Here is a 25,976-nt window from a genome sequence, read left to right on the forward strand (position 1 = left end):
CGTGCCGCAGCGCTGCGCCGCGGGGATGTGACAGGCTTCGAGATGTGTCCCTGCGTCCCACCAGCTGTGTGGTGCTGGCCCTGCTGTCCCCACGTATGCCGGGCCCTCCCTTGTCCCCCAGCCCAGCAATCATTCCCCTCCCTGACTGGAGAGGCTGCAGGGAGCGAGTGGTGCCTGGGGAGGAGGGGGTCCCCAGGGAGCGGTGACGCACGGTGGGCTGGCACAGGCTGTCCAGGCACAAAGGCTCCAGCATGGGCTTGACCCCACGAGGAGGTGGCTGCTGCTGCCCCCCCACCTTAGAGCCAGGTCCTCTGTGCCCTTTTGGGTGCGACACGGGGGTCCTGGTGTGGGGCAGGTGGTGGTGACTGCCCTAGGGTCCCACAGCCCTGCCCTGGAGCGGGCCCCCGGAGTTTTCTGCCCACTGGGACCCCTCCTGCCGGGGCCGTGCTCCCTTGCCCGCTGGCGTGTGAACCGGCTGCTCCGCACGGAAACTCTGAGCTCAGTGCTGGCGCCCACCCAGCGGCCTGTGGGAACCCGTGAGAACCTCTGCCCCCACGCCCCGCCAGCATGGCCCCGCGGGCTGAGCCTGACCGGCATGAGGTACCCACCCAGCCACGTTCCCCTCCCTGGGGAGTGAAGGTCGGGGGGGGGGGGGTGGCATGGGGCCGCGGCCCCTTCCCCACGTGAACCCGGTGAAGTTCTGCACCAGCAGCTCAAGCCTTTCCCCTTTTATTGAGGCTCAGGCCGAAACTACGTGCGAGAGTCTGGAGGAAAAGCGCAGCCGCCACTGGCAGGGTGAGACCAGGGCCCCAGTGCGGGGCAGGGTCCCAGCCAGTGTGGGCAGCCGGGGGCTGGGCGCTGCGGAGCTGCTGCTCCCTGGGCAGCGGTGGAGCAGGGCTGGATGCAGCCGCCGGCCCGAGGAATGTCTGGTCCCTTACTGCACCCCCTCCATCATCTTCAGGAACTCTGCAAGAAAGCAGCACCCTCAGCCCAGGGCCCTACCCGGGACGTGCAGCATGGGTGCTTGTCCGGGGCCATTGCTCACCATCGAAGTCGATGCGGCCATCATTGTTCTTGTCCGAGTCCTTCATCATGTCCTCTATGTCCTCGTCGGTGACGGGCTCCCCAGTGGCCCTCAGGATCTCACCCAGCTCCTCAATGTCAATGAACCCGTCTGCGTTCCTGCAGGGGGGTGAGGGCAAGATGTGGCTCCGTTCGCCCCTGCGGGCAGAACGGGCAGGTGTTGCCCCCACTCACCGGTCGAAGACGCGGAAGCAGTTGGCCAACTCCTCCTCAGACTTGCCCTTGGCATCCTCTTTCATCTGGCGCACCATCATCACCAGGAACTCCTCAAAGTCGATGGTGCCGCTGCCTGCGGGGAGGAAGCCGAGCGTGGGTCAGGCTGCCCGCACGGCACCCACCACCCGACGCCGAGGGCTGCTCACCATCCTCATCCACCTCCTCTATGATGGCGTCCAGCTCCTCCTTGGTGGGGTTCTGGCCCAGCATCCTCATCACCGTCCCCAGCTCCTTGGTGCTGATGTCCCCGCCGCCATCCGCATCAAACATGTCGAAGGCGGCCTTGAACTCTGCGGGGAAGGGGGTCAGAGCCGGGCAGCGCGCAGGACGGGGCCGCGGCAGCAGGACGGAGCCTGGCCCAGCGCCTTGGCCAGGTCTGGCCCTTCTCCCCACTGCCCCCGCACTCACCAGCGATCATCTCCTCGCTGAGGAAGGCGCGAGCTTCAGCCTGCTGGTCTGTCTGCAAGGCAAGGGAGCGGGGTCACTGCCGCTGCCTGCGCCACGCCAGGGAGCCCCTCGCTCAGTGCGGTGCAGGGGTGCGGGGAGAGCCCCTGGCCAGCAGGAGGGCGATGCCATGCCAGGGTGAGACGCGGCCACCAGCCATCCGCGCGGCTCCAGTGCACCCGGACACTGGTGAGGGGCAGTGGGCTGCAGGGAGCTGCCTGCCCGGTGCCCCCCTGCCAGCCGGGAGGTGTTCCATGGCGCAGGGGCCACCGTCCCTGTGTGCAGCCTTGGCATCCCAGGCACGTGGCGCTATTTTTGAGATCTCCTCGGCTCCCCTTACAGGGATCAGCGGGGCCGCAGCCATGGGCACCTGTCGGCCCCGATCAAGTTTCTCCTGGAGGCGCGGGCCGGCCGCGGAGGCGGCAGCGACGCCGTGTCTCATGACCCAGCACTCGGCTTTCAGCCACCCCCTGCCACCATCGCCTCTGCGCAGTCCGGAGCTCTGGCCAGGGCTCAGCAGTGTCCCTGGGCACCCACACCCCTCGGGCAGCTGCACGGTCCCCCCCAGGGCACATCCCCCAGGGACCCTGCGCTGCCCCGATGCCTCCCTGCCCTCGCCCTCCACGGTCAGCCCGGTCCCGGGGACCATCTCCCTGCTGCCACCTGCGAAGGCACCTCGGCAGCACAGGTCCCCTGGGTGCATGCGGTGCCCAGCACCTCCTGCCCTGCAGGGTCTCGCACCGGCACGCAGCACGTGGCATGCAGCACGCGGCACACGGCAGCACGGGGGCTCTTACCATTGAAGGCATTTCTGCTGCTTCCCTCCCCTAGGGAGTCACCGCCTCCTGCAGCAGAAGATCCCAGAAGCTCCCCAGTGCCCCTGGCACCCCAATTTGTAGCATCCCCACCGCACGGCGTGCCCTCAGCCGCTGGCCCCCGGCCGCAGCAGCCTATCAGCTCTCCCGTGGCAATCCAGCCCCACTCATTGGCAACAGGCGTGTTTTACCTAATTTAGCCAAAGCATTATTGGCCGAGAGCTGAGGATTAAATGTGGGTCTGAAGCCGGGATAGAAATTCAAGCCCTCCGGGGAGGGACACCAGAGACTTGGTAGGAGGGCTGCTCTGCCCCCGCCCCACAACACCCCCCGCCCAGGGTGGCTCAGCAAGGAGTGGGTTAAAAATAACCCCAGAGCCACCAGCATCACCCAGACAAGGGCCTGGCCTGGGGTGTGAAGGCCCTGATGGGGTGCGGAGCATGACCCCCTGTGGTACGGGGTCCCTGGTGCCGTCAGCACCCATGTCCCAGCTCCAGAAAAGCCCCCAAATTTCTGGGCCACTGGGAGAGTGAGAAATCTGCCCGGGTGCCTCCTTGAAGGCTCTGTTCTCCCACACCACAGTCCCTGCCAGCCACCTTCGCCAGGGCCCAGCCAGGGCTAGTGGCTTTGGGGGGGGGGGGGGGTTGCCTGGGGGCTTGGGGCTGCAGCAGGGTCAGGCTGATGGCACCCCATCCAGGAAGGTCCCAGTGCTGGGGACATCCAGGAGGCTCCCTGGCTCTTGATTTTGCCGAGACCCCCCATTCCCCGGGTGGCAGCTGGGGACGGCACCAGTCCAGCCCCCCCTGTGTCCCACCCTGCTCAGCAGCTGGGCGGACAGGGGCTGGGGAGGTTTCGGGCTCCTGCCGGGCTCTGGGTGAAGCCCCCACAGAGCCACCCACACCCAGGGGAGCACAGGGAGCCCGGGCAGGGTGCGGGGTGCCGGAGCAGGGCGCAGCGGGCGAGCAAGGGCAGAGCGATGGCAGCAGCTGGGCTGGTTCCTCGGTATTAATAGACGTTCCCAAGAAAGCGGCGAGGAGGGAGCGGGCGCGGTGCTAAATAAGGCTGGGGGTGCACGGGGCATGTGGCAAGGGCAGCCGGGTGCCAGGGTGGCCCAGGGGATGTCCAGCAGGGGCTGTGGCACAGCGGGATGGACAGCCTGGGTGCGGGGTACCAGGGGATCGGGGTACTGGAGTGTTGGGGTGCTGGAGTACCGGGGGTCGGGGTACCGGGGGGTCGGGGTATGGGGTGTGAGGACGCTGGGAGCCCGCAGTGCCGGGCGCTGGGGTGAGGGGCTCCGGGGCAGGGGACAAGGGGAGCGGGTGGGCTCGGGCAGGGGCCGGGTCGGGACCGCGGGCAGCGCCGGGCCGCCTGCCCTCCCCCGGGCCGGGCCGCGCCGGTGCCGATCGATCCCGGCAGCTCCCGCCTCGCCGCCGCGATCCGGGTTCCCGGCGGAGGCGGAGCCGCGCAGGGAGGATCCCGGGACGAGCCGCGGCGGAGCAGCCATCGCTCGGCACCGCCCGGTTCGGCACGGCCCGGGCCGGGCCAGCGCGGCACGGGGCGGGCCGGGGGCTCGGGCTGCTCCGGGGGCGGCGGTGGGGGGGGTTGTCGCAGGGCCGGGGTGTCCCTCGGAGCGGGGGTCCCAGCCCAGGCCCGTGCGGTGCCCGCGGCTGCCGGCGCTGTGCCGGGCCGTGGTGGGCAGCCCCCGGCCCCCTGCCCGTCCCGCCGTGTCGGGGTAACCGGGCCTGACCCCCCGCCTCGGCAGCCGGGATGGCCGCCCGCATCCTGCACCGCCTGCGGCACGCGCTGGCCGGCGAGGGCGGCCGGGAGGAGCGGGTGCGTGGGGGCCCCGAGGCCGAGGACTTTCCGGAGAGCTCGGAGCTGGAGGACGACACCGAGGGGCTGTCGACGCGCCTCAGCGGCACCCTGAGCTTCACCAGCCACGAGGAGGAGGAGAAGGAGGAGGAGGAGGAGGAGGAGGAGGAGGAAGGTGCTGGAGAGGAGCTGGGGGATCCACCACAGCCCACTGGGGCGGCCGCGGGTGCAGAGGACGGAGGCAGGTGCTGGGGCCAGTGTGCTGGGGGGGCTGGGGCTGCCCCGCGCCCTGGGGGGGACCCAAGCGATGGTGGGGGGCGGCAGCCCAGAGGTGTCGGGGCACTGGGCAAGCCCTGTCCCTGCGGTGGGTGGGCTGACACCCCCTCTCCCGGTGCAGAGTGGGGCCCGTCGGCGGAGCGCCCCGGCAGCAGCCTGCTGACCCGGCAGCTGCAGGAGCTGTGGAGGAGGTCGCGGGGCAGCCTGGCACCGCAGCGGCTGCTCTTTGAGGTCACCAGCGCCAGCGTGGTCAGCGAGCGCTCCTCCAAGTACGTGGTGAGTGCGGGGTGGGCGCGAGTCCTGCTGCTCCCCGGGGGCGGGGGTCCCACGGGGTTGGCGCTTATTTCTCTCTGTCTTTCCCCGTGCTGCTCGGATGGTGCTGGCGGCTCAGATGAGCCTCAGGTAACTATTGCCGACGGGTGCTACGGCAGCCCCGGCTGCTCCCTCCTGCCCGGGCCAACCCCGCCGCGGCCCCTCCGCGGCCGCACACCTGGCTCAGCCCGGCCCCGCGGGAGCAGCGTGCCCGCAGCACTGCCCTGACGCCCCGCTCCCTCCGCAGCTCTACACCATCTACCTGATCCGCTCCGGCCGGTTCGACAAGGCCCCCGCCGCCATCGCCCGGCGCTACTCGGACTTTGAGCGGCTGAATCGCCGCCTGCGCTGCCGCTTCGGCTGCGACATGGCCGGCATCGCCTTCCCCAGGAAGAGGCTGCGCCGGAACTTCACCGCCGAGACCATTGCCAAGCGGAGCCGAGCCTTCGAGCAGTTCCTGTCCCACCTGCACTCCATCGCCGAGATCCGCCGCTCCCCCGAGTTCCTCGAGTTCTTCTTCCTGCAGGACCTGCGGGCTGCGCAGCGCCTGACCTGCACCGGCATGTACCGCGAGGCCCTGGCCACCTGGGCCAACGCCTACCGGCTGCAGGACCGGCTGGGGGTCTGCGGCTCCGGCCGCTTCCTCCTGACGCTGGCCGGGCTGGCCGTCTGCCACCAGGAGCTGGACGAGCTGGGCGAGGCCCACGGCTGCTGCGAGCAGGCGCTGCAGCTGCTGGAGGCCCAGGGCAGCCACCCGCTGCTGGGGCCCTTCCTGCAGGCCCACGTCCACCTGGCCTGGAAGGTGGGCAAGGACAAGCGGCGCTCGGAGGCGCGGCTGCAGGACCTGCGGGAGGCCGGGCCGCCCCTGCAGCAGCAGCCCACCCTGAAGGAGTGCCTCATCAAGGAGCCGCTGGAGTGAGCGTCCCGCCGCGCCGGCAGGAGGGCAGCGGCTGCGCAGGGCTCGCGCCGGGACACGGTGATGCCACGGGTGGGGACGGTGGCACTGCGCTCCCACGGGCAGCACGGCCCGTGCCCGGGAGCTGCCTGGAAAATGCACTTATCCGTGGTTAGTCCGTCCCGCGGGGCGCTCGCCACCCGCACCGGCGCTGCCGGGAGCCGGCTGCCCCTCTGCGGGGGGCTTATGGAGCGGACGGGACTTCAGCTGGGACACACCGACACTGGGTAAGGGAACGGGAATTCTTCTGGTGGGGTCCGGGGCTCTCGCCAGGAACTTCCCACAAAACTTACATGATAGAAAGGACTTTATTTAATAAAGTCTTGGTGGGAAGAAGAGCGAGGCGCCTGCTGTGTCTGTTCAGCTTCACCTCCCCCAGGGCACCATCAGCGAGAAGCCTCAAGCCCCCCACGCTGAGGCGGGAGCAGCCTCGTCCCCTTTCCCCAGCTCCCAGCGGCTGGGCCCGAGCCTGGCCCTGGGGAGGAGACAGAGGGTGAGCAGAAGCAGCGACTGACAGGCGCCGGGGCACAAGGAGGGCAGGAGAAGTGAGAACGGGAAACCACGTGAGCTGAAGCAGCACTTTCCCCTCCTGTCACCCAGCCTGCTGCGGGGGCAGAGCTGGCCCTCAGTGCCCCCAGCACTGCCGCCCTCCCCCTGCCAGGAGAGGCTCCCTCAGGCGAGCGCAATCGCGGGGACAAGGGGACAAACTCCAGGGGACGAGCCCAGCTGGTCACCTGACGGCTTTATTTAGGGCAGGTGAAGGGCGGCTGGTCGTGGTGTGCGGTTATGTGCTGCGGGGCTGGCAGTCGGTCACAGTGGGTGCCTCTGCGGGTCCCCACCCGTCACAGAGGGCCTCTGGCACCAGCACTCCCCGCAGTGCTGGATCCATCCCGGGCTCCTTCGAGGCTCCTTCCCAGGTCCCGGCTTGCCCACATCTGTTTGGTCCCGGGGTCCCTCCCGCAGCGTGCCTGACCCCCGGTCCGCGGGGGTTCCTCAGCTAGAGTTTGCTCTGGGTTGGCGTCTGCTCCACCCTGATGACCCCTTCCTGCGCGCAGGTGACAGCCAGGACCCCGTCCCTGCGCCACAGCCGTCCCTGCACCAGTCCCCGGCACCCACCTGCGGAGAGGGCCTGTCAGACCGCGGCCCGCCGCCCCCAGGACGGGCAGGGCTGGCCTTTGCCGCGCGGGTCCCCGGGGAAGGCAGCGAGGACTCACCAGCCCAGGGGCTCTCGCACTCGTACAGCATCCAGTGGTCGGCTCGGAAGGGCGCGTGGAACCACATGGAATGGTCGAGGGACACCATGAACTTGATGTGGTACTGCCGGTGCGGGAGCAGGGCCGTGCCCAGGAAGGCGTAGTCGGAGATGTAGGCGGCCACGCAGCAGTGCACCTTCATGTCGGTCTCTCCTGCAAGGCCGCCGGCACTGCCCGTTCCCCGCGGGGTGGCCGTGGGGCAAGCCAGGGCACGCAGCCCCGCAGCTCTGCCTCCCCACGGGCCAGCTGCTGGCCGCCCAGAGCCGAGATGCTCTCCCTGACCCGCTCCCCTGGCCGTGCCCCCCAGGGAAAGTCCGCCGTGGCACAGCGCGGCACACGGGCGTTGCTCCGTGCTGCGGCGCCCGCGCCTGTATTTCAGCCTCCCGCAGGCTTGGGGCGCAGGCGGCCTCTGAACCCCAACCCTCTCGGCCCGCTCCGTTCCAAGGGTGCTCTGCAGCGTGAGCCCGAGCCCAAGCCCCCCCTGCAGGACCCACCTATGTAGCCTCGTGCTCGCACCCAGAAGAGCTGCTTTGGCTCCTGCGGCTCCGAGCAGAAGACGTCTGGCGGGTTCACGGGCTTGATATCAATCGGCACATCTTCAGCTTGGATCTTGTTGAGGTGCTTTCTGTACCTCTCCGCCAAGTTAGGGTTCCTGCAGGCCAACACGGAGAGGGGAGGTTAACCCCAAGGCAGGCCAGGGGCACGTCCTGCTGACAGCGGCTTCAGCCCACGGACCCAGGGCCACAGCTCCTGCCCTGCCCTGCCTCTCTACTCCCCTCCCAGGCGTATTTGGGAACTCCTCAGGCAGTGACCCCAATCCCTGTGCCTCCCTAAGCCCCAGCTACAGAGAAGGGCATCCCCAGTGTGCCCCTTCCACCCCACTCACTGCAGGAACTTCTGGATGAGCTCCTCTTGTGTCAGCAGCTCCTCAGGGGGTGGCACGGCAGGCATGGTGAACTGGTGCTGCACTGGGCTCCCCTGGGACAGCTGGAAGGAGGCCTGGCAGGTGAAGATCGGCTTTCCATGCTGGATGGCCTTTACAGAACGAACAGAGAAGCTCTTCCCTGTACGGGTCCGGTCCACTTCGTACAGCACCGGCACCTTGGGGTCCCCTGGGACAGAAAAGGGACGTTCTGCTGCTGGGCCACCACGCACCACAGAGGGGACCTGACCTACAGAGGCCGAGCAACTGGGGCCAGGCGGGCTGAGCCCGCTGTGCCCTGTGCTGGCAGTGCCACCCACCCCCTCCCTCTGCCGGGCCGGAGCCGGGACGGCGGCAGCAGCTCCCGCCTGCGGGCCTCAGCCCCGGCCGCCCCAGCCCCTCAGCCGCTGGATTCTCCGCCTGGGCCCAGTCCCGCCACAAGCCCCGGTCCCCCCCCCCCCGACCCCCTGCACTCTCCACAACCACCCGTCCGCCCCACTCAGCCCAGGACACCCCCGGGATCAGCAGCCCGGCCCCCGCAGCCGGCCCCGACCGGCCCGGCCCGGCCCACCTGCCCGCACGAAGTAGCAGTGCAGCGAGTGGACCTGTTCGTCGCGGCTCACGGCGCGGGCGGCCGCCACCAGGGCCTGCCCCACGATCTGCCCGCCGAAGAGGCGCTGCGTAGCGGGCACCCAGTGGTGCCGGCCCCTGCGGGGGAGAAGACGGCGGCGGTGAAGGCGGCGGCGGCGGCGGGGAGGGAGGGCGGCCCGGCCCCGGCGGCCCGGCGCCCCCGCGCACCTGAAGAGGTCGAGCTCCAGCCGCTCCAGGTTCAGCACGCTCGTGATCAGGACGCTCCGCAGGTCCCCGGGCAGCTGCCGCCCCGGCCCCGGGCCAGCCCCGCCGCCGCCGCCGCCGCCCGCAGCCGCCATCTCCTCAGCGGCCGGGACCCGGTGCCGCTGACAACGGCAACATCCGGCCGGCACGCGGCGGAGCGGGAAGTACCGCCCACCGCGGGGCGGTGGACCGCCAGTTGATTGGGCCGCCAAGCCGCCAGTCACGCGGATGACAGCTGAGCGCTCCGCGCTGGTTGCCTCGTCTCCTGCCAATCCGGGAAGAACGTCTCTCATTGGCCAGCTTCAGGGTGCGGGCGGTGCCGCAGCTGGTTTAATGCAGGCGGCGGGGTCGCAGGTTCTCTGCCGGCGGAGCGGAGGCGGCGGGGCCGGGTGGCTGTGCCCGTAGGACCGGGCCCGCCATGGAGCTGGGGGCCTGCTTCAGGAGCTACGACGAGTTCCAGGAGTGCTTCCGCGCCTACAAGCTGGCGCAGGGCTTCTGCTATGGCCTGCGGAGCTGCGTCTCGGTCCGCTGCCACAACCGGCAGCACGGCACCGCCGTCCGCGAGGATGTCGTGTAAGGCTGCCCCGCCGCCGCGGCCCCCCGCACCCCCCCCCCCATCCGGCCGGGCTCCGCGCCGCTCCCCACCCACCCGCAGCAGCGCCCCCGCCGTTCTGCCGGTGCTCCCGGCGGGCCGCGGGGAACGGGCGGAGGCAGGAGCGTCTGCCCGCAGTGCGGCGTGGCTCGGCCGACTCACGGAGCCCCGGCAGGCGCCCCTCCGCCCGGCGCCGGCTCTTGTCCGTGCCCGGCTGACCGCTGCCGTGAGCGGGCCGGCCCCACCGCGGGCGGTAACGCGGGCGAGGAACCTGGCTCTTCCTTTTCTCTCTCTTAGCACGGGAGCCTTTCCTTTCTTTTCTTTCCCAAGCCTGGCCCTGGTTTTCGGCTTTGGTTTTCGGCCTTGTTTTTCACAAAATTCTCACGAGATTTGCCAACCTTGTTTTTCAAACCTTGTTTTTCACGAGATCCAGGGGCTCTAGCAGCAAGAGTTCCCTTCTCAAAGCTCGGTCCTGTTTTTTTCCAGACTCCAGCCCTGTTTTTCACAAGATTCAGGGCTGGCTTTGTCCGCTGGTGGTCTCTCAGCAATGCATGCCTCCCTCAGGCTGCTCCTTTGAATAAGAAGAAACCTGCCTTGTTTCCCTTCCTGTTAAAGGGAAACATCCCACCCCGGGAATACCCCCAGACAGTCTTTCTCGTTGGGACTGATGTATGGGATCTAGGCAAGGACAAATCAATCAGTAAAAAAAACATATTTCTGAGGAAAATATCCTTGAAAAATTGTAAGCTAACTCATTTAGTTTATATTTTTCTATTTAGAGCGGAGAGCATAGCAACCAATACGTTCTGAGCATGCCTAGCAATTAAGTTCTGTAACTGTGCAGCGTGTGTGAGCTGTATCGCAAAACAAGGAGACGTGCTGGCTCTGGAATGTCCACCCAGCACCCTCTTCTGTGCTCTGGGGGCACGGCTGGCTCGTGGCACACGGGTACCAGACCCCGCCTGGGGGACAATGTGTGTGACACCTGCCGGGAAGGGGGCTGTTGGCCGTGTCACCCACATGCCCTTCTCCAAGTCTCAGCTCTGCCGGTGTCACTGCCTGGCCTGTCCCAGCCCGCTCGGCTCTCCTGTGCCCGCTCCTGCGCTCTGTGTCCCTCTGCCTCTTGTAGCAAAACCTGCAGCTTTGCAGTCATCCCTCCGGGACGGGGCTGCCTGTTCCTGCTCAGGGAGCAGGACGCTGAATATTGGTGTCTGTCAGTGTTCCCTGGCTGCCGCTGCCTCTGCCTCCCCGGAGGCGCTGCCAGGTTTCCCTCTCACAGCGCTCGATTCAGCAGCCTTCGCTTCTCTGAGCGGGTCGAGTGCCACCGCCTTGTTTTGGTGGATCTGCTCGTGTGGCAGCAGCTGCAAGGTCCCTCTCAGTGACACAACTGCTCCCCTTCCCACCTTAATACAATTTTACCTCATGCCTCGAGGTCTTTCTTGCGAGGTTCTAGCCCGCTCCTCCAGGCGCAGAGGAGTTGCGGTGTGATACGTGCTTTGCGGGAGTGAGCCGCAAACGCGGGTATCGAGTTTTTGTCGATGGCTTTGCTGTGTCTGGAGAGCAGAATCGGAGGCACCACCGGGAACAAGAGCTGGGGCTGCTTTGTGGCACCTGGTCGTGGCTGTTGTCACTCTCGATGCTGTTGTTTCTCCTGTGTTTGAGCTTTCTCGGCCCAGGCTTCAGGGAGCAGAAGACAGCCTGCGGGTCTGACCGGCACACGTGGCTGCTGCGTGCTCGCTGGCTGAACGCAGAGCTGGCACGCAAGAAAAGTCAAAACTAACCGCCGCCGGCCTGCCCCACCACCGCTCCCCCGTTAACGCCTCCCCTATGTTTGCAGGTTCATGCAGGTGACGTTTGGCTGTGCCCGGGCGCAGACATACAGCACGCTGAGGAAGCAGCGCACCTTGTGCCCGGCTCACTTTGTGCTGCAGTACAATGAGGACGTGGACCTGCTCGTGGTCAGCGAACTCAACAGCAACCACATCCACGCAGACTCGGTGTACTCCCGGCCCGGAGCTGCCCCCATGAAGCCAAGGCCTGCGGCACGCAACAACCGCACTGCAGAGCAGCACCCACGGCGGTGGGCGGGTGGGAGCGACAGCGACGATGCGGCAGGGGAGGGCTCGGCCGCGGAACAACTGCTGGACGGGGCTCCCGCTCCGTGCGGGGCTCCCGTGCTCCCCGAGGCAGAGAAGGAAAATGCCTCGGCCTCCGTGCTCATCAGGGTGGCCGAGGTCATGAAAAGCCTCCTGAGGGCGGACAGGGGCTCGCTGGCCTCCATCAGCGTAGCCGACAGCCGCAGCCTGGACAGGCTCAGCTTCCAGACCAGCAGGATGAAGAGCTCGTTGGTGCAGTTCCCCGAGCGCCTCCTGCTGCACCGGGTGCCGGGCGAGGGGGGACGCGTTCTCTACGCTTTCCTCGTAGAGAGCGGGGAGCGAGCAGGGAAGGTGGTGCACTTGTCGCTGCTGAAGCATGACACGGGGCACGGCGTCAGGAAGATGCTGACCATCTTCAAGGAGTTCAACCCTGAGTGGCAGAAGGTCCAGGCTGTTTTCGTGGACGTGTTCTTCTCTCACAGAGCCGTCCTCCGTGAGCTCTTTCCCTCTGCCCAGGTGCTCCTTTCGGTCTATCACGCTGTCCGACTGCTCGAGAAGAACGTAAAGGAAGCAGAAGTCTCCTCTTCGCTCAAGCAGAACGTGGCGCTGGCCTTGCAGGAGGCCATGTTCTCCCCCTCGGCTGCGAGCCTGGACACGCTGTCCCAGGTGGTGAAGCACGTGGCCAGCCCGGAGCTGTACGACAACCTGCGAGCCAACTGGTTCTTCTGCGAGCCGCTGTGGCATGTGCACGAGGAGAGAGGCCCGCGCTCCTGTAGCGCGCACATGGACAGCCTGGACCTCATCACGCACCGAATGGCCACCCTCTTCGGCCAGCAGCCGTCCTTGGAGGCGAGCGTCCTTCGCTTCCTGGAGCACGCGGATGGCCTCGATTCCAGAGGCTCCGAAAGCCTGGACCAGGATTCCTCAAGCACCGAGGAGGATGGTCGGGGCAGCCTCCAGGAGAAGCCCGACGCACACGCCAGTGCCTCGGCAGAACCAGGCCCTGTCTCCGGCTCTCCGGCTCTTGCCAAGCACCCCGAGGCTGCTGTGGCAGGGCCGGGCCGCATGCTGGCCGCGCTGCGGGACTGCGGCACGGGCCTGGGCTACTGGCTGTGCCTGAAGGAGTGGGAGGTGGTGCGGGCCTCCACCCAGCTGCTCGGGCCCGCGCCGGGCACCCTCACCGTTTGGCTGCAGGAAGACCCCCACCGGGTGAGCCAGGACTGCCAGAGCTGCAGCTGCTGCTTCCACCGCCGCTACCGCCTCCCGTGCAGGCACGTCCTGGCCGTGCTGCGGGCGCACCGGGGCCGGGTGGAGGAAGGCATGGTGTGCCGGCGCTGGCAGAAGAGGTACCAGTACCTCCTGGCCCCCGCGGCCTCCCTCCTGGGCGGTGGCGGGGCCTCGGGCTCGGTGGGTGGCCGTCCGGAGGGCAGGGGGGAGCGGGTCCGGTCCCTCAGCCTAGAGCTGGCCACGCTGCTGGCGCGGAGCGAGGCGGGGGAGCTGGAGCAGCGCAGCTCCGCGCTGGCGGCCATCCTGGCAGCCTGGGACCGGCCGCCGGGGGCCGGGAAGGAGCCGGTGCCCCCGCACTGCTCCGGGTAACGGGGGCTCCGAGAGGGGCCTCCCGGCGGTCCCCGGCCCTGGGCGCCGTGCGAGGGCTGCGACGGGCCGGTACCGGCGGGTGGTGTCGGGGCGCGCTCGGCCGGCAGGGGGCCCCACAGCGCGGCGCTACGTCATGGCGCGCCCCACGGTGATTGGTGGCGGGGCACGCCGGGATACATTTCTCCCCCTCTTCACCCCTCCCGCCCCCCCGCTTTAGGCGGGGCGCGGGGCACGCCGGGATACATCCCCCCGGAAAGGCGCGGGGCACGCCGGGATACATCCCCCCGGAAAGGCGCGGGGCACGCCGGGATACATCCCCCCGGAAAGGCGCGGGGCACGCCGGGATACATCCCCCCGGAAAGGCGCGGGGCACGCCGGGATACATCCCCCCGGAAAGGCGCGGGGCACGCCGGGATACATCCCCCCGGAAAGGCGCGGGGCACGCCGGGATCCGTCCGCCCAGTGGCGGCGCGGCGGTAACGTGCCGGTGCGGGGCCGCGGCCGATCGCTCCGGGCCCCGGCAGGGCTGGCGATGGCGCGGGCCCTGCCGGGCGCGGGCTGCGGCTCCCTGGTGTCCTACGAGGTGGGCGCGGGCGGCCACATGGCCGCCGTCAGCTTCCAGAGCGCCGCCATGGGCGGCGTCTTCGCCCTCTTCCCCCAGGCGCTGCTGGTGCACCGGGTCGCCGGGACGGCGGGACGGGCCCTCTACGTCTTCCTGGTGGCGGGGCCGGCCCCGGCGCTGCGGGGCGGCATGGCCAGGGTGGCGCACTTCGCCGTCCCGCGGGATGAGTCGGCAGGAAGCCTGGCCCGCGTGTACGGGACGTTCCGGGCCTTCAACCTCGCCTCGGCCGAGACTCGGCTTCTCCTGGTGGATCCCGGTCTGCCCCAGCTGGCAGCGCTGGCCCAGGCCTTCCCGGCCGCGGAGGTGCAGTTCTCCGTCTATCACCTCTGCAGGCGGCTGCAGCGGCAGATCCAGCGGCTGGCCTTGGAGCACCAGGCCGAGCACCTCATCCTGACCGCCGTGAGCAACGCCGTGCACATCGGCACTGGGAGCCAGCGCAGGGAGGTGCACAGCCGCCTGAGCCAGCTCGTGACGCCGGACACGCTGCCGCAGCTCCATATTCAGTGGCTGCTTGATGACAAGATCTGGGTCACACACAGGGAGAGGAGCTGGGGGGAGAGCAGTGACTACTTTAGGGACCTGGAGATCGTCATCCAGGGGTTAAGCGAGGTTTTCAGCCCAGGGCTCTGTCTGGAGAACTGCGTCATGTCCCTAGCCCAGCACTACCAGAAGTGTGTTTCTAAGATTCCTCTCAATGCCATGATGTGCTCTGCTCTCCATCCTGGTCCCTGTGCTGCTTGGGCAGCTCCTTGGGGCCTGCCTGCCTTGCGTCTGCCTCTTGCCCCTCTGCCCTGCCAGGCTGAGCCATCTCAGAGCCCCGTCCAGGCCTGCCCCACCACGGCAGCAGCTTGGCAGCAGTGGCTGGTGCCAGCCTCCCTCATAGCTGCTGAGAGTCCTGTGATTGTTCAGAATTCACCGGCAGCTCCTTGGCTCCCCGCGGCTCTTCAGCATCAGCCTGAGACCCCCCAGGCTCTTCTCCTCCAGAGCGAGCCCGAGAGCCCTCAGCCCTCGTTAGCTCCTTTGTCTCCTGCAGTTATACCGGAGGCCACAGAGAACCCGGCAGGTGACAGCGAGGAGGAGATGAACCGGAGGACTGAAGAGCACATCAGGCAGTCTTTGAGCGATATTTGCACGGAGGCTGCTGCCAGGCTGTGCCTGAGCGAGCTCGCGGTGGTGCAGCAGTCCGTGCAGGTGATGGGCACCCAGGAGGACGCGCTCAGCATCCAGGTCCTGGAGGATGCCCACAGCGTCGACCTGAACGGCCTGAGCATCTGCACTTGCCACTTCAACCAGGTCTTCCAGCTGCCCTGCCGGCACATCCTGGCCGCGCTGAATTGGGACGGGAAGACCCTGCAGCCAGAGATGCTCAGCAGGCGATGGCAGAAGGGAGGCAACGCCGATCAGGCCAGGCGAGACAGTGCTGATGGGCTCTTGGAGATCCTGGAGAGCTCCTGGAACGAGTCTTTGGATAAATCCCTGGTGGTGTCCTTCCTGACGGCGGAGATTGTCCGGCTTCTCACCCACTGCAGTGAGGAGGAGTTTGAGCGCAGGTACAGGACCCTCCGGGAGCTGGCTGACCGCTGGATCGGGCCCTACGTCGAGGTGAAGCTCTAGCGCCGGGCGGGAGCCGAGCTGGCCGCGCCGGGCGGGCCCTCCGGAGCCGCGGGCAGCAGATGTGTGGGGGCCTGTTGGTCACTCCACCGCTGTCCCGGCTTCCACCTGTACCCCCCTCAGCCTGTCGCTGCCTCGGGGCTCGCCATGGAAGGGGCAGTTTGGGCTCCCTGTCTGCCGAGCGAGTGTCACCTCTTGCACGAGGCAGCTGAGGAACCGGATTGGGAGCTCCTGATGGCGCTGGATGGGCGACCAGCCGCTGACCTGGCTAACCGGAGATGGGGCTGGGAGCCAGCTGCGGGTGGTGCGGCGTGGGAGGTGACGGTATAATAACATGTGACGTAATTATTTGATCGGTGGCCAGCGCCTGCAGGTTGTTCCAGCATCCAGCTGTGCTGTGTTGTGCAACAAAGCCAATAAATCAGCCTCGTGTTGCTCGGGAGCTGCGTCTGCCTCTGCACTGGGCCCTCCCTGCCCGCGGGGTGGGACCGTGGGGCTCGCTCAGCCAGAGAGATCAGGCGGGGCTTCGGACGGTGCTTCTCGGTGGTCTCGCCTTGTTGCGGTGCGTCCCCGTGAGCGGAGCCAGCCCGCTTGTCAGGAGGCGGCAGAGCCGGAGGGTGGCAACCTCGGCTGCTGGCAGCGTGGCCCGCAGCCGGAGCGGGGGAGTTGTTTGTGGCAGCTGCTCTCCGAAAGGGGAACCCGCCCTCCCTCGTGGCTGGGGGAGGCTGGGGGTCACAGCGGCACAAACAAGCTGCGGTGAGGTGGAGAGCAAAGGCTGCCAGCGTGGGGGCTGGGGGAGGGAGAACACCGAGGAGAGCAAACAAGCGCTGACCCTCGGGCGCTGCTCTCGGGCTGCGTGAGCTCCCCGGCCCCCCTTGCCCCAGAAAAGCTCCAGCACCGGCACTTCAGAGCCCGCCGTGCTGGGACGTGGTGGGGTCTGTCGGAGCCCCCGCTCCTCGCTGCGGGTCTGTGGCCATCAGTGTTTTCCTGGACGGGCCCTTCCTTTGTTAATGCTACGGTTTTGGTGGGGCTGGCCCATGGCAGGAGCGGGGCTGCTGCCTGGTTGGGGTTTTCCCCCCGGTGGAGGGTTCGGTAACATTGTCTGATCCTGTCGGATCCCTCTGACCAAACACGGCTTCGTGTTTCCCAAAACGCTTTCTGTAAACTTGGGGCCGCTGGTTTCACCCCTCGGCCTGGAAGGCCCTGCCTGCCGGCCCCCTCGCCATCGCTGCTGACACGTGTGGGCCCTCTCCCGATTTCAGAGGGCTCTTCCCTCTGCCTCTTGCTCTGTGCAGCTCCGACCCTGCCTCACCTCCCGGCACAGGCACTGCGGGAACGCCGGCTGCCGTCCCTGCCAGCGGGAGGACGGGGGTCTGGAGGAGAGCCCGGTGCCGGCTCCTGGAGCCGGGGAGCGCTGGGTCTCCCTCCCCAGCCAGCGAGGGGGGATAGCTGGACCCTGCACCGGGTCACTGTGAGGTATGTGCCCGAGCAAGGCTGCTGCCAGCGCGGCTCCCGGGGTGCTGCGGGTTTCCCTCGGGGCTGCCTGCCCCCGCCCCGCTGGGAGCCCAGGAAATAACTCATCGCCTCTCGGGGTAAACATCTTTCCCAAGAGCGAAACCGCCTGGGACAAGCGCCCGGCTGTAATTGACCCTCCCCACGAGTGCTGAGCTGCGCCCTCCTGCGCTCCACCCGGCCAGCCCTGGCCCTGATCCACCCGGGCGATCCCGGCTTCGCTCTGGGGCCCAGCCGTGCTCACAGGCTCACAGCGGGGGGAACTGCTCCCACGAGTGGCTGCTGAAGGGGCTCCCAGCCCCCCCCGAGCCCTCCTTTGACAGGACTCAGCTCCCCTGAAGGAGCCCCAGCGGCCACACGACATGCCCTGATACAGAAGGGGAAGAAATCCATGTGCCCCCCCCCCCCAAAAAAAACCCAAAGCCACCACGGCTTCCTTCCCCCAGAGCTGCCCAGCGCTGGCCTTGCCCCATTGAGGACTGGCCCAGCACCAGGCTTGGGTTGAAGCCCTGTACTGGTCCTGCCAGCGAGGCCGGGTCTCCTGCTGCAGGGGCTCTGTGGGTCCCGCGGTGCCCGCCCCAGCCAGCCCGGTTCCACCAGCACCATCGGCGTGGGCCCGGCGGCAGTGGGTCAGGCCCAATCCTCACTGCCCCCGCCTGGCTCCGTGCACCAGCCCCCGCCGCAGCCCCCTCGTTTCTGGCTGGAAGCGCTTTATTGCTCGCTCTCACCCACGCGCCAGCCCCGCCGCCCCCGTCTGTGCGGAGACACGTCCCTCTCACCGCTGCCCGTGCTCGCCCGGCGGCAAGTGCCGCACACGTGGGGGCAGCGGGGGGCACCACTGGGCGACGGTGGGCCCGGGGGGCTGTGGGCCCGGGGCAGCGCCTCACTCGTGTTTGCAGAAGCTCTTCAGCGGCGGGGGCAGGTTCAGGCCGTCGATGGCCAGGCGGTGGACGATGTGCTTCTCGATGACCTGGCGGCAGAGGGTCTGCAGGGAGGGGACTGGAAGAGAACAGACAGGAGCAGCTGAGCTGGCCGCGTCCCTGGGGAGGCTGAGAGCGGAGGGGTGGGGAGGAGATGGGCCTGAGGCTCCCCGGAGGCCCGGTGTTCAGGGCAGCGGTGGGTGAGCTCGCTCTGTGGCGGGAGCAGGCGTCATCCTGCCCCGGGCTGGAGCCGGCCGTGCAGGAGAGCTGGTGCCAGGCTGCTGTGGCGGGGACGGGAGCTCGAGGGCCTGGGGCAGGGAAGCTCTTCCCGTTACCCGGGGTAAGGCTGGTAGGACAGTTACGTGCCGTGGCTGGTTTGCATTTGTTTTCGGGGGGGGCTCGAGCAGCTCCCCGGGGTCTCACATGCCCACCCTGCACTTCCCTTTCATCCCAGGACCTTGGTCTGCTCCTACCGGGGTGCAGAGACGGCTCCCGCCGTGCCTCTGGGACAAGCATCCCCCGAGCTGTTCCTGCGGGCTCTGCCCGGTTCCTGCTCCCACGACACCCCTGAGGGGTCCCTCCTGCTGGAGCCCTCAGCGGCGCAGGCGCAATTGGCTGCGGCTCATCTCCGATTTGGAAGGAGACCTGGCTCAGGCGCAGCCCGTGGGCCTTGGTTCATCCACGGCTTCCCGGAGCGCGGCTGCACCGCGCTCGGCCGGCTCCCGACCTTGGGGCCGCGGCTGGACGGCGGCGGTGCTGATCTCTGCCTCGGTGGCGCGGGGCTGCCAGGTGCCGGGCCGCAGACGCCCTGTGCCCCTCCTGCCCTCCGCACCGCATCGCGTGTCGCTTCTGCTTCTGCTTTTCGCCTCACCGGCTGCAGCTCGGCCAGGAGCGGAACCGCCCCGAGACTGGTTTTTAAACCCTGCGGAAGCGTTGCAGGAACCCGAGCTGGCGAACCCTCAGCAGAGGGGAAGGAGCCAGATTGTGCCTCTGCAGCCGTGACTGTGCCAGCCCCGGCGCTGGTGGGGACCCATGACCCATGGAGCCGCTCTGCCAGGGGTACGTGGTGCCGGCGCGAGCCCTTCGGCACGCTCCCAGGGCGGGGAGGCCTGGGCACACGGAACCTCCCCATTCGGGTAACGCGGCTCACGGCAGCCAGCAGGGAGAATCCTGGATTTCAGCCCCAAGCAGCAGCTGAACTTTGCCCGGGCAAGAGAAGCAGTGGCTCCCAGCAGCCGTGGGCAGCTGGCACCCTGGTGCTGGCTCTCCTGGCTCTTGCCTAACCGGTGTGGTGCTCATTAGCACTGATTAGCCTGGCTCCTCGCAAGAGCCAGCACCTAGCACCGATCCTCCCGGCCCCTCCCCAGCCAGCCGAGGGATGCCGGGTATTGCCCAATCTCCGGTGGCATCACGGGGTGTCTGCCCGGGGCACCCCGCGGCCGGGGCACGCGGCAGGCGTGGGGGCACAGCGCGCGTGCCAGGGTGGGCGGCAGGGCGCAGCCGGATGTTTGGATGCCCTGGCAGGACGTTGCTTGGCTCCGGGCTGCCACATGCCCGTGGGGCAAGGCCGGGCATGGTGAGGGCTCGCCAGCCCCCCAAGGAGCAGCTCCATGAGCCGGTGTCGGGCTCCGGCCAGGGACGGGCGCAGTGCTGCGGGGGCACAGCTCCGCGGCCCCCGGGCTGGGGCAGCCCAGAAGAGCCGCCCCCATCGCTCCGCTCGGGAAGGGTGACCGGGCTGGGCTCTGCCCCACGGCTGCCGCAGGGAGCTGGTGCCGGCTCTCCCCGGCCCTGGCACCGCAGAGCTTTTGGCAGACGCCACCCGTCGGTGGCAGTGTGGGGTCTCGCCCACGCTCTGTGGGGGCTGGGGGCTCTCCCATGCACTCTGCCCCGTGTCCCTCTGCCCCGCGGCACGCTCTGATGCTCCCACGGTTGGGACTATGGAGTGACCCCACCAGACCACCCCCCCCCCCTGCTCCTGGCCCGTGCAGGATGTGCCCCTGGCCGGGGGCAGGTACCTACAGCCGTATTCCACCGGGATGACGCGGACGCTCTTGGTGGAGGCAAAGACATCGACCACGGCGTAGAGCGGGCGGGCGGCGGGCAGGCGCCTGGCGCTCGGCCCCATGTCCTCCCCATTGATGACGATGTGCATGTCGGCGGTGCCGTCGGGCTGCGGGGCATACAGCACGCCGATCCGGCTGCGCCGGGCGGTGGCGGGCAGCACGTTGGCCTTGTACAGCTCATCCAGGATGTGGCTGTAGCGCCCGGGCCTGCTGCGCCCCACCAGCGCGTCACGGGGGATCCTCACCCGCTCGATCTGCAGGAAGGGCTCCCAGGGGAGGCCCCGCGCCGGTGCCTCCTCCCCATCCGCCGCCACGCGGTTGTGGCTCCGGGTGATGGCGAACACCCAGGTGTCCCCCATGTTGACCAGGTCCGGCAGCGAGTACTCGGGCACCACCTCCAGGCTCTGGGGGTCGTGGGCCGTCAGCCCCACGCGCAGGTGCCCGCACCAGCCCAGCTCCTTCTCCTCGATCTCCACCAGGAAGAGCTGCCCGGGCGCCAGAGGCTCCTGGCTGAAGCAGAGCCCGCCGGCGAAGCTCTCCACCCGGGTGGCCCGCGTGCGCGAGGCGTCCAGGCGGACGTTGGCGCCGTGGACGTGGTGGAAGCGCGCGGCGAGGCGGCACCGGGCGGCCATCGCCGCTATTTTTAACTGTCCCCGTCACAGCAGCTGCGAGGCGGGGACGGCCCCGGCGGGCAGGGACAGCCGGGCCGGCTCGGGGGGGGGTCCTAGTGCCGCGGGGCAGGGCGGGGGTTGCCCCGCGCCTGCCAGGGTGTAGCCGGGCCCCTCCGGGCCCACGGGGCTCCCTGGCACTGCCCGACTGTGCCTGGCCGTGCCCGGCGGTGCCTGCCTGGGCTCGGCACCACCTGTCTGTGCCCCGGTGCCCGCCGGTGCCCGGCAGTGTGCGGCGGTGCCCGGCTGTGTCCAGCTACACCCGGTGGAGCCCAGCTGTACCCGGCACTGCCTGGCTGTGCCCCGGTGATGCCCGCCGGTACCCGGCAGTACCCATCTGTACCCGCCGGTGCCCACCGGGACCCCGCTCCCCGCTGCCGCCGCAGGCCGAGGCTCCCGCCGGAGCCGCCCTCGGCCCCGCCCCCTCCCGCGCGGGTCCCCGCCGCGGCCCCCCCCCCCCTCTCCCCCCCCCCCCCCCGTCCCGTCCCGTCCGGCCGCTCGGGGCCGGCGCCGCACCCACGTGCGCGCGCGGGACTGGGGCAGGGCCCGGCCGCCGCCGGGGCGCTGATTGGCCCCCGCGAGGCCCCGCCCCGTTACGTGGGCAGCAGAGGTCATATGGGAGGGTGTCATGTGCCCGCCGGGATCGCTGCCCGCGAGAGCCGCGCCGGGAGCGGCCGGGGTCAGCGGGACGGGACGGGATGGGACGGGCGGGGGGGGGGGGATGACCGGGCCGGGGCCGGAGGGGGGGTCGGGCCGAGCCGGGTCGGGGGCAGCCGTGGGGCGCTGCTGGGGCCGCGGCCGTTCCCGGCCGGCAGCGCCCCGACCTCCCCTCTCGCCCCCGCAGATGGGGCCGGTGCTGCTGTTCGCGCTGCTGCTGGGGCTGAGCCGGGCCGCCCCCCCGGGCCACGAGGTGACCTTCCTGCCGGGGCTGGGCAAGCAGCCCTCCTTCCGGCACTTCTCGGGCTACCTCTGCGCCGGGCCGGGCAAGCGCCTGCACTACTGGTACGTGGGGCTGCGCCCCGAGCAGCCGGAGCGGGGACCCGGCCTGGCACCAGGCCCTGACCGTCGTGTGCCCGCAGGTTTGTGGAGGCCCAGAGCGATCCCCAGGGCAGCCCCCTGGTGCTATGGCTGAACGGGGGCCCCGGCTGCAGCTCCATGGAGGGCTTCCTGAAGGAGCACGGCCCCTTCCTGGTCAGTAGTCGTAGCCATCCGGTGGCTCGGGGTTGGTAGTCTGTGTGGCACAAGCCGCCCCGCTGGGGCCAGCCTAGTTATGCCCCTCGGTCACGGCCTTCTGCCTCCCCAGATCCAGCCCGACGGGGTCACGCTGAAGTACAACGACTACGCCTGGAACAAGGTATGGGCACAGGCGGCACCACCCTCCACGGCGGCGGGGAGAGGGTGGCCCCGAGCCGGTTCCTCCTGCCCTCTCCGTGGAGCTGAGCCTGCTGCAGGCCCCCTGCCCAGCACAACCTGGGGAGAGGCTGGGCACCCACGGGTGCTGCCACCAGCAAGGCCAGCAGCCCTCTGCCTCGCCGAGCCAGGATGGGGGGTCTCCTCTGATCACCGGCTCCTCTGCTGTCCCTGCAGATTGCCAACGTGCTCTACCTGGAGTCCCCCGCTGGCGTCGGCTTCTCCTACTCCGAGGACAAGAAGTATGCCACGAATGACACCGAGGCGAGTGACCCAGGCTGCTGGCAGGGACCTGCCTCCTGCCTGCCCCAGTTGGGCACTAGGGGTCCTGCCTCGCTGCCTGACCCCCGTCTCCTCCTGCCTTGCAGGTTGCTCACAACAACTACCTGGCGCTGAAGGAGTTCCTCCGGCTCTTCCCTGAGTACTCCAAGAACGATCTCTTCCTCACAGGGGAGAGCTATGGGGGGATCTACATCCCCACGCTGGCGGAGTGGGTGATGCAGGACCCCAGCCTCAACCTGAAGGTGGGCAGCTGGGCCCCACCGCCAGCCTGGGATGAACCGGGGAGCGGAGGGCTTGGCACGGCCTTGCTGGGGCTCTCCAGCAGTACCGGGGTGGGGACCAGCGGCGCAGCCGGTGTGCAGGGCCCCCTGCGGGCGTAGGGCGGGCCTGGCCCTAAGGCCTTTCATCTGCTGGCAGCGGCTGCCGGTGGACGTGTCTGTCCCCGCCGCGTGGGACCAGGGGAGTGTTCTCAGGCACCCCCGACCCTTCCTGTTCCCTCTGCGGAGTAAACAGCGCCGCATCTGCTTCCTGCCTGGTGCCGCTGCCCCTGCCCTGTGGGGAGCTGGAACACAACAGAGTTGTTTTCTTTTTGCCTCGCAGGGAATCGCTGTGGGAAACGGCCTCTCCTCCTACGAGATCAATGACAACTCCCTGGTTTACTTTGCCTATTACCACGGTCTGCTGGGGACCGAGTAAGAGGAGGGGGAGAGCAGCTGGGTAGGGGGCTGCTGCCGCTAGATGCGCTGTCCCTGCACAGGCAGGGTGGGGGCACGGTGTGGGACAGGGCTGGCTGGGTCAGTGGTGTGCGGGACAAGGGAAGCTCCTGGCCTGAGTTGGGCCAGCAGCCAGGCTGCGGTGGTGGCCCCTGGTCCTGGGCAGCTCCCACAGGCGCATTCACTCACGGGGCGCACAGGGCACCAGGCCAGCCGCGCGCTGTGCCGCTGCGGGGCCGGGAGCCTGCAGCACGGCTGCGGCCACCACCGCTGGCTTTGTGTCGGCATTGCTGTCTGTGTAGTTCCAAGTCCCCTGGTCTCTGCCCGCAGGCTGTGGAGGGACTTGCAGGCCTTCTGCTGCTCCCAGGGGAAGTGCAACTTCCATGACAACTCCAACCTGAACTGCACGCTCAAGGTGAGGGGAGTCGGAGCCCCCGAGCGTGTGCCCAGTGCCGGTGTCTGTGCAGCACCCACCTGCCTGGCTCTGAATGGGCCCACAGTCCCTCACAGGTCCTGCTGAGTCCCAAACCCTTCTTGCGGCTCGTTGCAGATGGAGGAGGTGATCCAGATTGTAGAGGAGTCCGGCCTTAACATCTACAATCTCTATGCCCCGTGTGATGGTGGTGTCCCTGGGAGCATGAGGTGAGAGTGGCCCCAGGGAAAATGGGTCTCTGGGCACCAGTTCTCTTTGGTCTGCAGCGTGTGGGGTCCCGGCTGGCAGAGGGAGGTGGTGGGCTGGGCAGGGGGGACCGTGTCTGGCTGCTGTTCACGGCTCCCCCAGGGAGGGCCCTGAGCCCTTGTTCCTCCAGAGCTTTCAGCCTGTCCCTGTGCTCGTTCTGGCTGCAGGTACGAGGGTGGCTATCTCGTCACACATGACCTGGGCAACTCCTTCATCCGGATGCCGATGAGGTTCTCCTGGCGGCAGGTGAGCCCGGGCACCCGTGCCACCGGGCTGTGAGTGTCCTGTGCGCGGCCAGTGGTGCTGCCTGGGGGCAGGAGGGGGCAGAGAGTGGCTGCTCCCGTGGGGCAGCACCAGGTGCCGCTGTGGCAGAGACCCTCCCGACTCTCTCCCAGAACCTGCTCCGGATGCCGGTGGCCCGGAAGAAGGTCCGGATGGACCCGCCCTGCACCAACTCCACAGCCCCCAGAGTGTATCTGAACTCCCCGGAGGTGCGGAAGGCTCTTCACATCCCCCCCGACGCCCCGGAGTGGCAGGTGTGCAGGTGAGCAAGCTCCGGGTGGGCAGGGACTGCCACGGGCGTGAGCAGCCGCGTGACGCCAGCGCTTCCTCCGCAGCTTCGAGGTGAACCGCAGCTACAGGCGCCTGTACATGCAGATGAACGACCAGTACCTGAAGCTGCTTGGAGCCACGGTGGGTGCAGGGGGAGCCCACCGGGCCCTGGGACTGGCTCTGCCCGACCTGCCTCCTGCCTGGCTGGGGCTGCTGCCCTGCGAAACGCTCACCCTCCTTCTGCTCTGCAGAAATACCGGATCCTGGTGTACAACGGGGACGTCGACATGGCCTGCAACTTCCTCGGGGACGAGTGGTTCGTGGACTCCCTCTGCCAGAAGGTAAGTGGGTGGAGCAGGGCCTGGGCCAGGCTGCTCACCGGCTCCGGGCTGTGCGGTCGGCTGCGTGCCGGGGCCGGCTGCGGCGAGAGCGTGAGCAGGGCCGGCCACCCGCCTCGGGCAGCCAGGGCACTGAGGCGCTGCCGCCGGTCCCAGGTGCAGGTGGCTCGCCGGCCCTGGCTCTACACTGAAGGAGGTGAGAACCAGATCGGGGGATTCGTGAAGGAGTTCACCAACATCGCCTTCCTCACCGTCAAGGTAGGGCTGAGGGCTCTGGGAGACAGGGACGGGGCTGCTGGCCATGGGGCGGGCGGGCGTGCTGGACACCAGTGCTGCGGTCCGAGGGGGAGGTGCTGGCTGGGCTGTGGCGGCACCCTGGGGCTGGAGGCGCTTGCAGGGCTGCGGCAGCCCCGCAGCCAGCACTGACCTGCCGCTGCCCGTTTCCCGCAGGGAGCCGGACACATGGTGCCCACGGACCGGCCGCTTGCTGCCTTCACCATGTTCAGCCGCTTCATTAAGAACGAGCCTTATTAGGAGCCGGGGAGGCAGTGCCTGGCACCCCGGCTGCCCCCGGCACCTCCCGCACAGCCCGTCCTCGCTGCGCCCGGGCTCCCTGCACCACAAAACGAGTCTCCCCTGCAGCCGGGGGCTCCCCGCGCCAGCCCAGGGGCTCTGCCCAGCCCGGCGGGACGGGGCTGAGGACGGGGCTGCCTGCAGTGGGTGGGGTGAGGAGCCCTGGGGGCTCTGTCCTTGCTGGGTGAGGAGTCGTGCCCTGCTGCAGCCGTGTCCTCGCTTGTGGGTTCCCCTCTTGCCTCCCCCCGGTCGGGGGAGGCGGCTACTTCTTCCCTCCTGGGGCGGGAGTGGTCCCTGCCACTTCCCCTCTGCCCCGCACGCACACAGCCCTGGGCAGGCTCCGAGGCAGCTGCCCCCTGCTCGGAAGCACAATTCACGTGGCGGCTGCAGGCAGCTGGGCGCTGGTCCTGCAGGGGCCTTCTGCTCCCCTCCAAACTGCTCCCACGTCTGCTCCCGGTGCTGGAGGCTTACCACGAAGACAATCCCACTGCCCGCTCACCGCCCGGGGCACGCAGTGCTTCTGGGAACTCGCAATAAACTCTCTGAACAAAGCGGTTCTGCTCCTCATTGCCCAGCTCCTCGCACCACTCTGCTACCCCCAGCTTTGCTTTCCTTGCTCTCCAAGTACCACCACTACACGCCGAGGATCCGGCAGAGGTGAGTGCCGACACGGCGTGCTGGGGAGCCAGGGCCTGTGGTCTCTGCCCCCCTCTCTGCAGGGCATCACTGAGGCCTGGAAACGAGCCACCCACAAGAGCAGGGGCCGTGCAGTTGCTCTGAGACGTGTCCCCCTCCCAAGTACGTGTGCCGGGGGAGCAGCGCTGGCT

At 68.7% G+C, this 25,976-nt stretch overlaps 7 protein-coding genes across 8 annotated transcripts; 4 read left to right on the top strand and 3 right to left on the bottom strand.

Annotated features, from left to right (window-relative positions):
• Positions 1–934: 934 nt before the first annotated feature.
• Positions 935–2,552, bottom strand: TNNC2 (troponin C2, fast skeletal type). The gene is made up of 6 exons (XM_009954661.2): positions 2,541–2,552; positions 1,708–1,759; positions 1,446–1,589; positions 1,258–1,372; positions 1,046–1,182; positions 935–966 (listed from the first exon to the last, which is right to left on the bottom strand). Exons 1-6 carry the CDS (start codon positions 2,550–2,552, stop codon positions 935–937), a joined length of 492 nt encoding a protein of 163 aa, XP_009952963.1.
• A 1,773-nt stretch (positions 2,553–4,325) lies between these two features.
• On the top strand, positions 4,326–5,877 carry SNX21 (sorting nexin family member 21). 2 transcript variants are annotated; one of them, XM_086474854.1, is made up of 3 exons: positions 4,326–4,617; positions 4,750–4,922; positions 5,206–5,877. In XM_086474854.1, the coding sequence occupies exons 1-3, from the start codon at positions 4,326–4,328 to the stop codon at positions 5,875–5,877; spliced, it is 1,137 nt and encodes a 378-aa protein (XP_086330980.1). The 2 variants fall into 2 exon arrangements, with proteins under 2 accessions (XP_086330980.1, XP_086330981.1); XM_086474855.1 differs by having other exon boundaries at positions 4,326–4,611; positions 4,768–4,922.
• Positions 5,878–6,638: 761 nt separating this feature from the next.
• Positions 6,639–9,017, bottom strand: ACOT8 (acyl-CoA thioesterase 8). The gene is made up of 6 exons (XM_086474783.1): positions 8,887–9,017; positions 8,660–8,796; positions 8,053–8,278; positions 7,661–7,818; positions 7,128–7,319; positions 6,639–7,029 (listed from the first exon to the last, which is right to left on the bottom strand). The coding sequence occupies exons 1-6, from the start codon at positions 9,015–9,017 to the stop codon at positions 6,911–6,913; spliced, it is 963 nt and encodes a 320-aa protein (XP_086330909.1). The 3' UTR covers positions 6,639–6,910.
• A 323-nt stretch (positions 9,018–9,340) lies between these two features.
• Positions 9,341–13,206, top strand: ZSWIM3 (zinc finger SWIM-type containing 3). Its single transcript, XM_086474681.1, has 2 exons — positions 9,341–9,495; positions 11,352–13,206. Exons 1-2 carry the CDS (start codon positions 9,341–9,343, stop codon positions 13,204–13,206), a joined length of 2,010 nt encoding a protein of 669 aa, XP_086330807.1.
• Positions 13,207–13,339: 133 nt separating this feature from the next.
• Positions 13,340–15,457, top strand: ZSWIM1 (zinc finger SWIM-type containing 1). The gene is made up of 2 exons (XM_086474682.1): positions 13,340–13,354; positions 13,424–15,457. The coding sequence occupies exons 1-2, from the start codon at positions 13,340–13,342 to the stop codon at positions 15,440–15,442; spliced, it is 2,034 nt and encodes a 677-aa protein (XP_086330808.1). The 3' UTR covers positions 15,443–15,457.
• A 2,377-nt stretch (positions 15,458–17,834) lies between these two features.
• NEURL2 (neuralized E3 ubiquitin protein ligase 2) lies at positions 17,835–20,566 on the bottom strand. Its single transcript, XM_086474744.1, has 2 exons — positions 19,891–20,566; positions 17,835–17,950 (listed from the first exon to the last, which is right to left on the bottom strand). Exons 1-2 carry the CDS (start codon positions 20,564–20,566, stop codon positions 17,835–17,837), a joined length of 792 nt encoding a protein of 263 aa, XP_086330870.1.
• Positions 20,567–21,230: 664 nt separating this feature from the next.
• Positions 21,231–25,197, top strand: CTSA (cathepsin A). Its single transcript, XM_086474762.1, has 15 exons — positions 21,231–21,281; positions 21,447–21,604; positions 21,682–21,793; positions 21,906–21,956; positions 22,190–22,276; positions 22,381–22,536; positions 22,895–22,986; positions 23,338–23,422; positions 23,558–23,649; positions 23,854–23,932; positions 24,082–24,230; positions 24,304–24,379; positions 24,490–24,579; positions 24,733–24,834; positions 25,027–25,197. Exons 1-15 carry the CDS (start codon positions 21,231–21,233, stop codon positions 25,108–25,110), a joined length of 1,464 nt encoding a protein of 487 aa, XP_086330888.1. The 3' UTR covers positions 25,111–25,197.
• The last annotated feature ends 779 nt before the right edge of the window (positions 25,198–25,976 follow it).

The sequence above is a fragment of the Leptosomus discolor genome, chromosome 17, assembly GCF_034619465.1.
Source record: "Leptosomus discolor isolate bLepDis1 chromosome 17, bLepDis1.hap2, whole genome shotgun sequence".
NCBI lineage: Eukaryota > Metazoa > Chordata > Aves > Leptosomiformes > Leptosomidae > Leptosomus > Leptosomus discolor.